At 31.6% G+C, this 16,179-nt stretch overlaps 1 protein-coding gene, 1 long non-coding RNA gene and 1 pseudogene across 6 annotated transcripts; 1 reads left to right on the top strand and 2 right to left on the bottom strand.

The window, feature by feature from the left end:
* The first annotated feature begins 5,758 nt into the window (after positions 1-5,758).
* Positions 5,759-8,137, top strand: LOC114402225. Its single transcript, XR_003664391.1, has 2 exons — positions 5,759-6,354; positions 7,578-8,137. It is a non-coding gene; the product is annotated as an uncharacterized LOC114402225 (long non-coding RNA).
* A 1,026-nt stretch (positions 8,138-9,163) lies between these two features.
* On the bottom strand, positions 9,164-15,157 carry LOC114402136 (annotated as a pseudogene).
* On the bottom strand, positions 10,576-13,444 carry LOC114402461 (jasmonoyl--L-amino acid synthetase JAR6-like). 5 transcript variants are annotated; one of them, XM_028365035.1, is made up of 5 exons: positions 12,639-13,444; positions 12,124-12,408; positions 11,838-11,904; positions 11,585-11,665; positions 10,576-10,931 (listed from the first exon to the last, which is right to left on the bottom strand). In XM_028365035.1, the coding sequence occupies exons 2-4, from the start codon at positions 12,382-12,384 to the stop codon at positions 11,604-11,606; spliced, it is 390 nt and encodes a 129-aa protein (XP_028220836.1). In that variant the 5' UTR covers positions 12,385-12,408; positions 12,639-13,444; the 3' UTR covers positions 10,576-10,931; positions 11,585-11,603. The 5 variants fall into 5 exon arrangements, 3 of the variants coding, with proteins under 3 accessions (XP_028220836.1, XP_028220837.1, XP_028220838.1); XM_028365036.1 differs by having other exon boundaries at positions 12,952-13,443; XM_028365037.1 differs by having other exon boundaries at positions 12,965-13,443.
* Positions 15,158-16,179: the final 1,022 nt, after the last annotated feature.

Here is a 16,179-nt window from a genome sequence, read left to right as displayed (position 1 = left end):
TAAAGTTTAAGATTCCTTTTCTTTCTTAGTAGCCGAAAAGAAACCTAAATATAAAATTAGACACAGACGCGTGCATGAAACACTACGTGTTATTATTATTATCAAAATGAAAAGTGATTGAAGTTTTCAAGATCATTGCCATGGATCGTTGATAGTCCATGCGGCCGTAGCACATCTTCTAATTTTTGGGCGTTTAAAGAAATTCATTAACATCCTCAAGAATGGAACCGTAACTGTCCTACTCTTTTTAAAAGAATCAAAAGTTAGATTAGAAAAGCTCAAAACGATAAAAGATAAAGAGAATATGATGGTGAGACATGAAACTTCCCTAGCTCTGTGAAAAGAAAAGAAAATTGATTTGTTTTATAAACGCCATGTGGCACACTACTGATATTAACGATGACTTACATTATAAGAACAATGAAAATTAATTAACTAAATATAGGATATTGATAATTAATCTATAATATGCCCATTATTTTTTCTGCTTCCCCTTTACAGTTAATATTGCAGAAGCTAGAGGAATTAACTTTCATTTTTATTGTGCATTTGATAAAGAATTCAAAGCTTTCTTTTTTTCTCTCAAGAAAAAGCCAGCGTAAGTTTTTTCTCCAATAGTATAATCCTTAAAACTTTAAAACGAGTCCTACAATTGTCTCACAATAAATTAAGAACTGTTGTTTATATAAACTATAAGTCTATGATTCTTAAATATTCTAACGGAAATTAATAAGTCAACAAATTTAACATGTATCACCATTTATCATCGGATAACAACATAAATACTATCAGTATATTCTAATTAAGTTTTTATATTATTATGAATCTTTTTTTTTTCTTTTAATGAAAAGAAAAGAAAGATACTAATCTTCTCAGAAATGAGTACGCTCGATCTATCTGTAGTAAACCGTAAGCCACTGGTATATAAACTAGAGTTGAAGTTGACTATGTAGTATAGAATAAATGAAATATTGCATAACATTTTGTTGATGCGGCGGGTTGCACAACCCTACCAAAACTGACAAATATTTGTTAGTAACACCTTAGATACGCTATCATTTATATCTTGTCTGGTGGATTGAATCCTAGCCTAATGTGCATTCCACGTTGAACCAAATTAGGTGTTTCAATTTCAGCATATAGTCCAACTTCTAAGTTTTGATAAGAGAGGATGAAGACTATCACTAATGGATTCAACCCAAAAGTCACTTTATTGGGAGAAGATGCACCTAATATAGCATTCAATCAATAGGGCCAGATTATATATACAAAGAGATTTATTAAAGTACCTCCAAATTAAATGTTTTTTTAGTTTAAATACGTTAGCAAATTAATTTTTTTTATATCATTATGTTGGTAAATTATAAGTAAAGATTATCTTTTTTTTTACATTAAATAATTAGAGATTGTTTTAAAATATATAGAAAAATTTGTTAACGTACACTCTTTTTTTTAATACATAAGTTAATTATAACTAAAAATTATCTTATAAAATACATGCACGTGCACGGTATAATTTACTATCCAAGGGCATAGCCTTAAACTTTATTTGAGGGGAGCCAAGAAAAAAAACATAATTTAATAAAAAAATATCTTTTCACATGCTTTTATGCAAAAAAAGTTTCATATATTATATATCTAATATTTATAGTTTTTTTAAACGTATGTGTAATTAATGACTATAAATAAAAATTATAACTATCACAAGCACTCAAATAACTACTATAGTTTTATTTACCTCCCTTTTTTCATCATATCATGTTACCTATTATATATTTACTCTTCTCTTCCTCTTTCCCTAAGTATCAGCTAATAAAAAATATATAATATTATATATTGCAAATTAATATTTAATATTAAAAATAATACTATTTATATACAGATCAATTTGTTAATTAAGTTTAGTAGGCTTTTTAGAAGTCCAAAGCTTTACTTAACTAAAAATGTTTTTTAAAAAAAAAACACTTAGTCTACCTCTTTTTTTCTAAATAGGTTAGGCACAAATAAGTTTTTTTTTTTATTATTAGTGAAGAGTATCGATCAATTTTGTTAATATGAAGAAGTTCAAACCCAAGAGACGGAGACTAAATCTAATATCAAAGGAATCAACAATTTATTGAGTAAACTCAAACAAACTTTAAATGAACACACAATAACAATATTATGAATATAAAAAATAACACAAAAAATAGAGACTAAATTTATATGTTTTATTAGAATTTAATATCAAATTTATTGTTATGAAAATATAAGAATTTTGATCACGTTTGACTAGAAATATAATGATTTAAAACATATTTTTTCATAATAATAATACTAATAATATCAGTTGTTACTTTTAATTAACGACTATAATTTCATAATTTATACCATACCCAAAGTGCCCGAGTACATAGGGTTGTTATTCTATAATATTTGGTTTTGATTTGACTATATTATGATCGGTTTCTTTAATACAATCTCATTATTTTGATAGTGCCTTAACACAATCTCATGCAATATTAATTTTCCAAATTTAAACGATGACTACCGTCTAATTGACACAGACAAATGGTTACATAATTTGAACCGAAATATCCAAATGATTAAAATATTAATTTAAGAGCTTAGTTTCACTTTCAATATGATATATTGAGTTTAAAAGCTTTTGCACTGTTAATCACGGATTGACAAATCATTTGTCAAGCATGGTTAAGTAATTGTATTAAAAGATGCAATATCATCACTTTATCAGTGAGTTAAAATTAAGCATACCCTTCATTATCCCATTGCTTTACATTAGCCAATTTGAATAAATATGATTTGCACCGCGCTAGTTACTTATGCAAGGGAAATATGCTACACGAGCTGGGCTGCTCAGGTTGAGTTTCTACGCACTGCACAGTTCTCAAGTAGGAAATACTATTAGCACCTGCTTTACACTGTTGTTACCTATAGTGATGAAAATGCCCCACACAACAGAAACTGCATTTCTTCCTCTTACATAATGAAAATCGTTGTGTATAAGAGTTCTTATATACAATAGAAACTTATTTGTGCTGTATTAGTTGGAGGTGTAAATTCAAAATATATAACGGAAATAAATTTGTTATGATAATTTTTCAAAAAATTTAATGTTTCTATTGAATTAAATTTGTTTAATTTTTTCTTCAAAAAAAAAAAAATTAACACAATGCAAACAAGAAAACAAGTTTTCACGCCATTAAGTTTTTTTTTTTAATTCTTTTCTCTTTAAAAAAATTCACACAACAGAAAGACAGGGGTTGCAAATAGAATTTCCGATCCCTTTTCAAAGTACCTGAAGCCTTAAAATGGGCTTATGTACGAAGAAAATGGATTTGGGATATTGCAATTCCTTTTTGCCTTCTTGAAATGGTGAATTTCTAATGTAAAATTACATTCTGAAATGTATTATTTTTTTGACTTTCAGAATGATCAAACTGTTCAGATTAAAAAATATTCCAAAAAAATTCAAGAAATAACTTGAAAAGTGCAGGAAGCAGCAACCATGAGTTTGTTGTTTTCATTGGATACAAGACTTTAAAGCGGCCAACAGATCCAAACCGAAAAAGAAATGCAATAATAAAATAAGAAGATTAACAGTTTCATAATTATCTTTTCATGGAACAAGAGATCTTAAATTAAGAGATCACTTCTCTCAGGGAGATCATGTTGGAATCTCCCAACTTCATGCTAAACTTTATCCTCTCAAGTTGAGAATTTTTAATTCTTTTTTAATTGATATAAAAGGGAAACGTTCATTCAAGGAAATGAAAAAAGAAATTTCAAATGATTTTCGAAAATAAAGATCAAGTGATAAAAAAAGGACCAAATTGGACGTTCACAATTATTATTTTTTGAACGTAAATACATATTTTTTTGTTTTGCCTTTTCTTGAAATAATTCTTTTGTTGTGTTTTTTTATTTAGATTTTTTTTATATATTTTTATCTTTGATGGTCTAGACGAAATTGATTAATTATGAAAATAAAAAGTTATTTTAATTTTAAAATTTTAATCTCCCTCTTCATTTATTGTGGAATATTAATTACTGCCATCTTGGAGGTGCCAGGATAATTCTACCCTCTTTTTTTAATCTGTCATCCTGCCCGATTGAACACATTTCAGATAACATCCTGACATAGCAGTGATCTTTCAAACATTCTTAGGACATCTCTTCAACTAAGCAACTCATGATAGTTGCTAGACAAAATATTTTTTGTTTTTTTTATATATAATTTTAATATTATATTTTTTTTTTACAATTTTATTATTTTAAGTAACTAAAAAAATCCAATCCAGCAACTCTATAAAGTTATTTAAATGGACCCCACAATCTAATTCTAAAACGTACCTGTTGTTTGGTTGAGCAATCCACTGTTTTGTATTTTCAGTTTCTCTTTGCAGCTGGTATATAAGTTACTACATTTGAATTCTGATCACTTTCTTTAATTTTTTATGTGATTTTAATTTTGCTATTTTATTTTTGTGGTTTTAGTTCCCAATTTTTTTTTTAAAATCCATCATTTTAGTTAAATTCTCAACTACACAATGTATACGTTGATTGTTTAACTTAACAGTTGATTAATACTATGTCTGTATTGCGATGTCATAGAAGTTAATATTTAATAGCTAAAAATAATTAAATTAATTAAAATATAAAAATAAAAGAAAAATTATAACTTGACATAAAAACAGCTGATTTTTTATATTACTAATGACTATTTATTAAAAAAGAGAATAGAAAACTTAATTAAATAGATATTTTTGGATTTTTTTAACGTGCTAATAAATACACAAGATGAAATCATTAATTTCACTCCTTTAAATATATTATAAAACTAATATTTAATCCTTTAATTTCTTTTTTCATTTTCTTTATACATTACATTTAACTATAATTTGACCTTTTCAATTATTATATTTTGGCTCTTAGAGATAATTACTTAATAAAGATGTCATTAATTTTACTCATTTAAATATAATAAAAATTAATATTTTAATCTACTAATTTAATTTATTTCCATTTTATCTTTACATTTAATGATAATTTGATTTTTCAGCTACAATATTTTTTTATTGTTTAAAAATAAAATAAAAAACCTGATAAAGAAGTTAAATGGAAACAAAAAAGGCCAATGACAACATTATGGTAAAAATATAAAAATAATCAAATTGTTTCTAAACATTTCAAATTATTAAAAGAAATAGGTGTTAATTATTAGTATTAGATGAAATTAACGTTATTAATACAGTATTTAAGAATGTACTTGAAGTTGAACAGTAGGGTAGTAAACAGCACCCTTCTTCAACTTCAGTTTCTGTTTCTGACATCTCATATCTCAACTAAAATCCAAATGTCCAATCCCCGTAAAACAGATTTTTATTACTTTCCACCAATGGACCCTGACTTCGCCGGAGCACCGCCGGACACGGCGTTCCATCAGATTAAGGAGAAGCGGCGTCACCGGAACAGCTATACCGTTGCGGCGTGTGGGCCAGTGGTATCTCGGGGGAAGAGGGCCATGGACTCTGAGGAGCTTGCTGAACTTGCTAGGGTTGATCCCAAGAGGGTTAATAGGTGGTGTTAATTACATTTTATTTTAATTATTTTTTTAATAAAATAATTTAAAAGACTTAACATGGAGTAATTTTATAAAATAAAATATGAATTTTGCGGATTAAACTGTTTAATTTTTCTAATTTTTAATTATTGATTTTTATGTCATTATTAATTATATTAAATATTATAATCAAAATTAATGAAAATATAATTCAATGTTTTTCTTTTATAAGTAAGACCTTTGTTTGATCGATTTTTGCGTGATATTTTGTAGACACCCACTTCGTCAAACCTCGATCCTCTTCAACCAAATTTCCAATGCAATCAATATTCTGCAACATCACAAGTTAAAAATAAATTTAAAAAAAAAACATTAATGAACAAATTAAAGAGGTTTTGTTTTCAAGGAAAAAGAGTTAGACCATATACTACGTAAATTAAATTGGCCTGAATCAGTCTTTGCTCGTGTGCGTGCATCTGCGCAACAAAAGTGTTGTAGTCAACGAAATGTAACACATGTTTCTGGAAGAAATAGTAGTTTATTTTTTTAAAAAGAAAAAAAAAATCAGTTGATCATATGTACTTGGGAAAATAATTAAGTTTGGGGGGTGTGTGATTGATGTTCTCAGTGATATAAGTTGAATTGTTTTGTTCTGTAGGATTCTTGGCAATAGAAAATCTGCTGCTAAATCAAAGAAGAGGAGAGTGCTTTATTAAAAAGAGTTGCAAGTAAAGGTCCAGCAGCTAGCGATTCAATCAGCTAACCTGGATAATAGTATTAGCTTTCTTCAGGTATGTGCGTTTTCCTTTTCAATTTTATTATGGTTCTACATAAACATAAATGTGGCAACTTGGGTGGTGCTTGTGTTAACAATGCTATAGATCTATTTAATTGATAATTGTGAATTGTGTGGTGGCAATTCTTTAATTTGTGGAAGACACCCACTAAATAGCGATGCTTTCTTTCTTAGAAAAAGTTGTCAATTGTGAATAAAAGGTCCATAGTATGGTAATAATAATTAGATTAAATTATAATATTTTACATTTTTTTTTGTTAGCAAAATTACTAATAAAATTAGGCTATTCTAAGATCGGGATCAATGTACTAGCTAGTGGTAGTGCCTGGGATCATATGATTACGTAAGGAGGTTACCAATAGAATTAAAATTTATCTCTTAAAACTATACAACTAGCCCTAGGCTCCCTAGCATGGATGACCATCGTGTAACTATTTATTAGCATAAATGCCTTCCTGTATCGCGTGTTGCACAAACTCGTCTCTAAAATTGTTATTTCATTTTTAAGAAACTTTGATAATGCTTCACTTATTTAAGATCTCCTTTGAAAAATGATAGAAACCTACACAAACTCATGAAGCTCCCCTGAAATATAAATGAGGTTTATATTATAAAAGAAAACTACAAAAATGGTAAGAATAATTTCACCCCTTACATTTTGCTCTAATTATACAAACCTTCCTTCTAGATTAAGGATGTTCTGTTAGGGTTTGGATGTTGCCTTTGTAAATTTACATTTGAAAATTCTATGATATGATTTTAAAAATTTCTGACCAAATAGTTTTGTTTTTTTTATTATTATTATTCATGTTACTTTGATTTAACCATGACTACAATGTTTTGCGAATTTATGTGAAGATATATGTTTCACTCTTCAAAGAAAAAACAACTAATAAACACTGGTAAAAATTAAAGATGGTAAGCATCGTTTCATATTTGTTTATGCCTAAAGAAGCAAACTTGTGCTATCCCTCGCATCACATATATATATATATATATATATATATATAACAATTACCGCTTTCCAAAAGGCATGCATGAAATTAAATAACCTTTAAGTTCATAGGAGAACTTGTTAGTTGAAGCTTAATTAATGACCCCTTTTTGGTAGTTATTAGCTTGTAATTCTGCACCAGTTTGGACATCTATTTAGCCTTTGTTGCTAATTTATAAATTTGGTACATCAATATTATCATGGACACACTCTTGTGCTTGCAGCTGCCGCTGCAAAGATAAAGGAAGAACTTCGAAGCCTCCTTAGGAATAAATATGATCATGTTGGTGTTATGTCGAGTTATGGTTCTGTCGACGAGTTGTCCTCTCAGTTTTCTTCATAGTTGGCTCTACAACAGTTTCATAACCCTCCGTCTCATGATCAGCAACATCTTGACCCTCAGCAAGCACAGCTCTCCATGCCTAATCCTCTTCCTTCCTCTAGTACTCAGAGTTTTGGTGGGGAATATGGCCTTAATAACTTCTCCAACTTCAGTCAGCTAAACTAGTTCATTATAGCAGCAGCAAACGATATCACAAGTATCATCTTGTGTATGTATTTGTAATGGCCGAGATTTGTGAAGTTGGTACTTTGTTGTTATTATGCTTTACTGTTTTAGGCTAGCCAGATAGCTTATTCTTGTGCGTTTCCTACATTAATTTTTAGGTTAAAACCAGAACTCGTTCTTTATTTTCTTCATTTATGTGGTGAAAACAGTTGAACATCAAGATGTTGAAGGATAAATAGGTGATGGGTGATGAATGAAAGTATTCTGAGTTATGGCTTTGTAGCTTCTGAACTTAATTACATGCATCAAACTTTCAATCATGTACATATGTTTGTAGATGTGTGTCCCCTCGTATGAGCGAAATCGCTGTTATGGTTATTATCTTACACATAACCTTTTACACCCATGCATCTTTACTCCCTTTGATCTTTCTCACTTCACCAACACCACCAGCACTTTTCCTCATTCATTCACCCTCGGACCTTTCTCTCTCCCTCTCTCTCTCTCTCACACACACACGTAAGTAAGTTAACACACTCATCCTATCAGCACACATGATCTTCCGGTTCTTAATTTGTCCTTAAGCTCTCTCCACAACCCACTTAACTAGGATTTACTCATCCTCTCAATTGTCCTTCAGAGGGTTCTGAAGCCATTCAAAACGTTTATTTCTCCAATTATGACGATTCTTCCTTTAATAAAGAGAAGGATTTGTGAAAACATTCAGGAGATGAATTTAAAACTTGTAGGTCGATTGGGACGACAAGATTTGCTGCAACCAATCAAAACCCAAATCATCAGCCACAGACGGAGAGGGAGACAGAGCAATAGCTGGCGGGGATGGTGTCGGTGCTGGTACTCGCGCGTGATCTGGAACACATGTTAACAATAATAATGCAGATTTGGTGGAATTTAGTGGACTAATGCAGTAGATAGAGGAAGAAGGAGGGGGTAATTTGGGAAAAAGATAGAAAAATGAAAAAGAAGAACAACTATTAAAAAGAAAAATTCTCATCCATTGACTTAAAAATAAAAACATATCCAACTGTTGAAAACCTATAGACACTATTCATTGTAGTCTTCGTCATCGATCTTTCAAAACATACTTATGGAGTGGAAGATTAATATCTTAATTAAATTTTTTCATATACTAGTAAATAAGAAACACTTCTTAACCACATTTTTTATACACAAAATCATAAAATTAAATTCAGATCACATGCTTAAAAGACTATTAAGTCCCTTTCATTTAGACCAACATCACATATTTATTACTTAAAAAGATTCTCTATCATGATATAGTCAACGGTGCATTGAACAGGCACAATTTCTAGAACCAATGTCATTTGCAATGCACAGAGGCTGAAGTTGCCCATCTTCGAACCAAAAGGATCGTTTTTTGCGAAACTCACCAACAAAGGAGTCCAACATTTTAACGGTAATGTGTTGCATCACCATCACATGTGCAATATTCCCATTGCATGCCAAATTCCAGCATTGTACGAGTAAAGTCATGATCTAGAGGCCTCTCAAAGATGACAATGTTGCTAAACTTGTTTAGTATTGTACCAATTCCAGCATCACCTAGCCGATTTTGTAAATACCGTGCTTTCATTATGCATTTTTGCACTTCGTCTTGGAGTCCTATTAAACCTCTTTTTTTCAAGGCATACCAAAGAAATATTGGAGCATGCTGACAACGGCTACCTGTGATTGTGGTATCTCTTGAAGCAATAATTTCAACATCTTTAGACAATGCATTGATGTATATTCTAAATGAGTTATTACAACACCACAAGGAATTGGGCATCCCAAGAACTTATGACCAGAAATAGTCACACTTCCAATAGGTTTCTTGAAGGTAATCCTCAGTGTCTGTGAATGTGAAATAACCCACACAATATTTTAGATGAAATCATAATTAATCAGTTTCTTAGCTTGGATGATTTTTGGTCTCCACACATCCGACCTTCAATTCATAGCATCTTCATTAATTCCTACACTACTGGAAAACACAGTTTCAACATCGGTCAAAAATCACATTTTACATCGGTGGTCAACCGATGTTGAATAGGATGTTGTTGAAAGTTTAAAGTTTCAACATCGGTCCCTATATCACTGTTGTAGAAAGTTTCAACATCGGTGCTTAGTTAAGAAATGATGTAAAAATTACACCTTCTACATCGTTTTTATCTTAGTGAACGTTGTAAAATAGTATTTTTCAACATCGGTGCTCAGTTAAGAAATGATGTAGAAATTACACCTTCTACATCGTTTTTATCTTAGTGAACATTGTAAAATAGTGTTTTTCAACATCGGTGCTTAGTTAAGAAATGATGTAGAAATTACACATTCTACATCGTTTTTATCTTAGTGAACGTTGTAAAATAACGCTTTTCAACATCGGTGCTAAGTTAAGAAACGATGTTAAATATTTAATAACCTGCAATTAAAAATTTGTTAATTAATGATCATTTTTTATATTTTTAATATTATCAATATTACTAATAATCAATAAATCAATATTTATAATATGAAAACCAGTATTTTAATTACAATATGATAATATTGTAATTAAAACACTGGTTTTAGTATTATTTATATTTATTCTTAAGTTAACAACTAGTAGCAGAACGTGAATAAAAATACTTATTTCGTATTGCCATGGAAATTAAGAAGTGTTTTCACAAAACTATATGAACAGCGATGCCATATTTTCCCCAGGTCAATAAAACAATCCATTAGTCCAACTCCTTTCAAGGACATTTAAGGTTATATATTATAATCAAACAACGAGCTACTCATGTAGCAATTTTATAGAGGAGCATTTGGATCAGGTTTTGAATTATTAATCAATAACCCACGAAAAATAAACCCTGAGAAAGAGTGTTCAGAAGCAAAAATAAACTTAGAAAGATATTATTAGAGTTCAAATCTAGCCTCATTAACTTTCCCAAATCTAGCAGGGATAGCTCCACCCAGCAGGTTTGACTAAAGAGCAAGAACACTAAGCTTCTTCAAATCACCAAGTTGTGTAGGTATGCTTCCAGTTTATAGCAAAGCTGCAAAACTGTACAACAAGTAAAAAAACGCATATCAGTAGACTCCTAGATTCGAACCACCAATGAAAACATTCTTTTTTATGAAAAACCAAAGAAAACAGTAGGAAAAAAAAATCAATTTTTGGGTTGCAACTTCAGTTCCAAGAACAAATACTAATACATGGAAAAAGGTCAGTAACAGACGCTGAAGTTAAAAGTGGTTGTTGTCAACAGTAATATGTTCAGATTTTTTTTATGAACAATTATAAAGTGTTGGAATTTAAATGACATTCATTGAATTAAATCCTTCATTTATCCAAGAAAAAGTAAGAAATTTCAAGAAAAAAAACAAACATTAAATAGAGTTTAGAAAATGGGACAAAAGGTTAATAATATTGTTCCTCTTTCATTGCCTTGTTCACAGTTCACACCTACCTTTTTCAATTAAACCAGAAAAAATCAGTTTGATCAAAATGGTCTAAAAATAATAAAATATAAAAATAGTATAAAAATCATTATGAAATATGCACTTCCACCGCTGATTTTATTAAGTTTGCTTGTGATATATAAATAGTATAAAAATAATAAAATACTGATTACAAGCATGTAATCAGTAGTTGGCAGCAGTCTCACAATTACAGGTTACAAGCATGTATAAATACTAAAAGAAACATTGTATTACCTTTAAGTTATCATATTCTTCAATAGTCTCTTCCAACCCAGGCAGTCCACCAAAGGCAATCATCAAACATCTCAAGCAGAACTAAATAAAAAAGACAAGCAAAGATCAATTTACAACCAGCTCGAATGCTATGTGTCACTCAAATTAAAGAAGCTCAACCAATCCCTGCACAAACCATATGTTTCAAATCCTTCCATATCTACTTATTACTCTATATAACTATTACAAATTATCCTAAAATGCAAAGGCCTACCTTCTCGATAAGGACCCCATTCATGTTTGCGCAAATGGTGTGGAGCATCAAGGGGTGGCAACAGGCCCTGCAAACAAAGAAAAAGAGGAATACAAACGACTAAATCTTTTGCATAATTATAAATGAAAACAAAGTCTGCATTCCATTTCAAAAATCCTTAGAAATATACCTACGTACTGTCTTTAAAATAACACAACACCTAGTTTTGAAATAGAACTATAATGCCTACTTCCAAGGATTAGCAACAGCTTTGAAATATTTTGAGGAGAAGAAACCACAAGTTCACCTTTTTTCGTTGATGTTGCTGTATTCTCAGGCAACAGCTATAAGGTTCCAATTCTTTGTGGGTGACCATTGGAACACAGGCCTTGAAACTCTCAGGGTCAGTTCTTCCATTGAGACCCAAACTCTGCAAGTACTCTGCTGATGTGTTGTCCTCCAAAATCCTCTTGAGTGTTTCCCTCTGAACTCTTTTTGCATCCCTTGTCAATAATTCAAACTCTTGTATAACTTTATCCATGTTAAACTCCTCCACTTTCTCTAACATCCTCACGGCCCTTCAACTGCACCACTGTTATAAGAACAACACAACCATACGGCTATTATTACTAAAATTAGACATAAAAAATGTTCCTAATTTTGAAAGGGAGATGGAGGAATACTCAATTCAGACAGAGTGGTAACGCATAAAAAGACAAACAAGATTATTCATTAATAGAGAAAATCGGATAAAGCCAAACAAAAATCTACACTGTGTTTTTATTTATTTATTATGCGCGTGTAATTTTTTAAAACACGTACATCGAATCTTGAGAAACATCAAAACAAAGGGAAAACTTCAAAATTCTGGAGACAGTCGTAAGAGAAAAGTTTAAGTAAAATAACCAAATTAGAAATTGATGAAAAAAGGTGGAAAGACTAGAGTAATAACAACGAAAATTCTAAGCCTTGATATTTTTGTTTTCCTTTTTGTTTTTCTATCCTAACTGTTGCACCACTCATTAAGGTCAACTCAGCTTTTGGATAGAACAATCTAACAGTCTCCAACATGAGAAAGAAATATTCAAAAAACCAAATCTAAATAATTCATATCGAGCAAATAGAGAGAAATTTCCCAAATCCAAAACCAGATTCCACATTCGTTGCTCCACTCCCGAGATTCAAACCCGAACCCGTCGATCTCCTCCGCCATTGAACGAATCACCAAGAAACTCCACAGCCTCGGCATCATCGAACCCCTTACCTCCTCCTCTGAAATTCACGTTCTGTTGCCGCATGATCTCCTGAAGCGACGCGTGTGGCACACCTTCGAGCCGAGCTGGAGCATGCCGCTGAAACTGGTGCCGATCCCAGGGACCGGCATCGCGGCGCTGAGCAAGAGCGAGGTGAGGAGGCAGAAGAAACTGCGGGTAGAGGAGTCGAGGAGGAGGTGGAGTTGAGCCTCTCGGACTCAGAGATTCGGCACCTGACCACGCTAGGGTTTACGACAAAGAAAAAGGGAGACACAAGGCAACAATGAGAGAGAGGAAAGTGAAGGGTGAGTGGAAAATGAAGGGTCAGCAGCAGCAGTGTACCTGAGAAGATAAATAAGAGAGAGAAAAAACATAACAATTCAAAGACGGGTTTTTAAAAAACGTCGTTGTATTCATTGGCATGCTGTGAAATACGAAGACGTTTTTTCACTCAAACGTAGTCATTTGTTGAACCGCTCAAATACGACATCGGGCAGCACCAAAAACGTTGTCGTTAATGTCGGGGTATTTACAAAAATGCCACCGCTATAGATTCAACAACGTTCGCATAGCACCGATGTTATATTGATGTCGTGGAAATGCTTTTTTATAGTAGTGCTAAGAATACATCAAAGCAATGCTTTTATTAACTAATAATTAAGTAACTTTTTAAACTCACTTGTTTGACAAAAGGCAACATCATTCCAAATAGAGCTCCATCACAATGAATGTAGAATCGATCACGAGTGAAACCACATCCCTCAAGCGTTTGTATTACAAGATCAAGGTCATCAATAGCTCCTTTCATAGTCGTCCCTGCAATAACATACTTGTTCTAAGTTTGGTATATGTCTACATTTGGAAAAAAGTTTGTGCATGAGCTTGTTCAAATTAAGTGTAACTAGCTAGTCAAAGACAAGAAGAGACCTATGTTTAAATTGATAATGGCTGGCTTGTCTTTGTGCGCAAGAACTAAATTCCTCAGATTAGCACAATCAATCTCACCGGAGGTTAATGTGCTAATCTTCACGCACTTCATTCGATATATACATTCTAGCTATTTTGAAGATTGAATAATGTGAATCTTGTGAGGTATATAAGATCCCATCACGAAGTTGCTCTCTCCTGTATATAAAAGTATATATATATAAATCAAAGTTTGTGTCTGGGATATTTTTTTAAAATAATGAAAGAAATGAAATCAAATTCAACAAAACTAACCCAACTAAAATTCCGTGAAGATTGCCTTCAGTTCCACCAGTTGTGGCGTATCGCCAATACTCATTCTTCTTTATCTCCCACAGATTTGCAAACCAGTTAAGCACACAAACCTATGAAATATGGACACTCCATCCCCTTGCCGTGTCCGGGTGTCCGACATGTGTCCGTATCCGACACGGACACTGACAAGTAAATCAGCATCTCATTAACTTTTTCAAAATGTGAGGTGTCCACGTGTCCGTGTCCAGTGTCCGTGTCAACGTCGATGCTTCATAGACACAAACTTCAAAAGTTGTTAAATTTAGGAAGAAGGCTGCTCCCTAGAAATGGATCACCAGCATTGTTTAGGTGAAAATGAAGTAAAGGTTTTATTGCATCACAGTTGAAGTCCCGATTAGTAGGATAGCCTGCAATTGCAATTCATGGATGTTATTAGCAGATAGAGTCTGTCATAATATTACGAGGAAATGTGGTGAATCCCATTCAGAGTTACCCCATCTATGAATAGTTATGGTTTTCCTAATCATTGTTTTAATTGCCAATAGTATTTTAAAAAAATTTAATAAGTAAAAAGCATATTTTTTAAAACTACATGTGTCATTCATTAGAAGCACACTTAATTAAAAGAAAATTAAAACACCAAAAGCGTACGTACCCAAGTTGCACAAGCTGTACTGATTTAGAGTTTCCACGCAGTAAGCAGTAGCAGAAGCTAAATTGGCTTGTGTGTCGCCACTGCACTGTGTGATAGCAAGGTTCATATGACTGTTGTTATTCTCATAATTTTTCTCTTCTAGTAGTAACCTTAGCACCCCTGACAACATTTGGCAACAGTTCCGTGGCATGAACTGCTGAAATGAAAGCCATTGTCATGTTCTTCTCCATCAATTAATTGCGTTTGTAATTTCAATGGGTACGTGTCTGAGATGGAGGGATGAAGAAGTGTGAGAGATAGGTTTGGATGTGTATTTATAGCCAGAATTAATATTGCATTCGTAATTAATTTGAAGATAGGTCATCACTGCATGCATGTACACACAGAATATCACGGTAAACGGTGTCATGTTTGCTTGCGTGAAAGAACCCGGAATTTTTAAGGATGTACAAAAACAAAACCAAAGGGATCAATGCATACATATAAAAAAACGTGCTAAAACTAAAACCCAAATATAAGACAAAAGCCGACAAGAAATATTGACGTGAAAAAGGTGTTAAATTATTAAGAATTTTGCTAAAATATATCTGCCAATTATTTTATGCGAGTATTTGTCAAACTCTTATAATATATTTTAAAAAAATTATTTGTTATAACTTTTAGTTATTTAAAACAAACATTTATTTTATCCAATGCACAGACTAAAATATTAATTTAATAAAAATTCATACTCTTTCTCTTCACTTTCTTTCCTATTTTTCTCCCATATTAAAATTCTATTTTGAATCAAATAAAGCATATACAAAAACTGGCCAAAATAAATTGAATTTTTCTTTTCTTTAGGCTAAAATATCTCAGATTAATGTGTCCTATATATCTGTTAAAGATTAATATAAATCTGACTCCAATCGTGTTTCGATCATGCCGTACAACTGACTTGTCAAATACTATGGAATTGGAATGGTCAGCATTTGGAAACCAACTTCAATCGTGAGAGATTAATAAAGATATTTGGAAACCAACTTCAATCGTGAGAGATTAATAAAGAATACTATAATTTGTCAAAACTTTTGGGATTTGATTGCAAAATTAAAAAAAAAAATTGTGCTTCAGTTCGTCAGTCGTTCTTGACTTGGCTACTGTATAGAAGTGACCAATTGTGAAAAAACAATATTTCAAAAAATTAAATCTTTTCCATACACAATTTTTAACCACAAATCAACGTATACTTCAA

The sequence above is a fragment of the Glycine soja genome, chromosome 20 (assembly GCF_004193775.1).
Source record: "Glycine soja cultivar W05 chromosome 20, ASM419377v2, whole genome shotgun sequence".
NCBI lineage: Eukaryota > Viridiplantae > Streptophyta > Magnoliopsida > Fabales > Fabaceae > Glycine > Glycine soja.
The sequence above is the reverse complement of the archived record's forward strand: the minus strand, read 5'-3'. Positions and strand labels throughout refer to the sequence as shown.

Coding starts and splice junctions, on each gene's coding strand:
- LOC114402461 (XM_028365035.1), bottom strand. CDS start 12,384: ATGTTAGAGAAAGTGGAGGAGTTTAACATGGATAAAGTTATACAAGAG. Junction 11,905..12,123: donor AGCAACATCAACGAAAAAAG/GTGAACTTGTGG, acceptor CTTTGTTTGCAG/GGCCTGTTGCCACCCCTTGA. Junction 11,666..11,837: donor ATGGGGTCCTTATCGAGAAG/GTAGGCCTTTGC, acceptor TTTTTTATTTAG/TTCTGCTTGAGATGTTTGAT.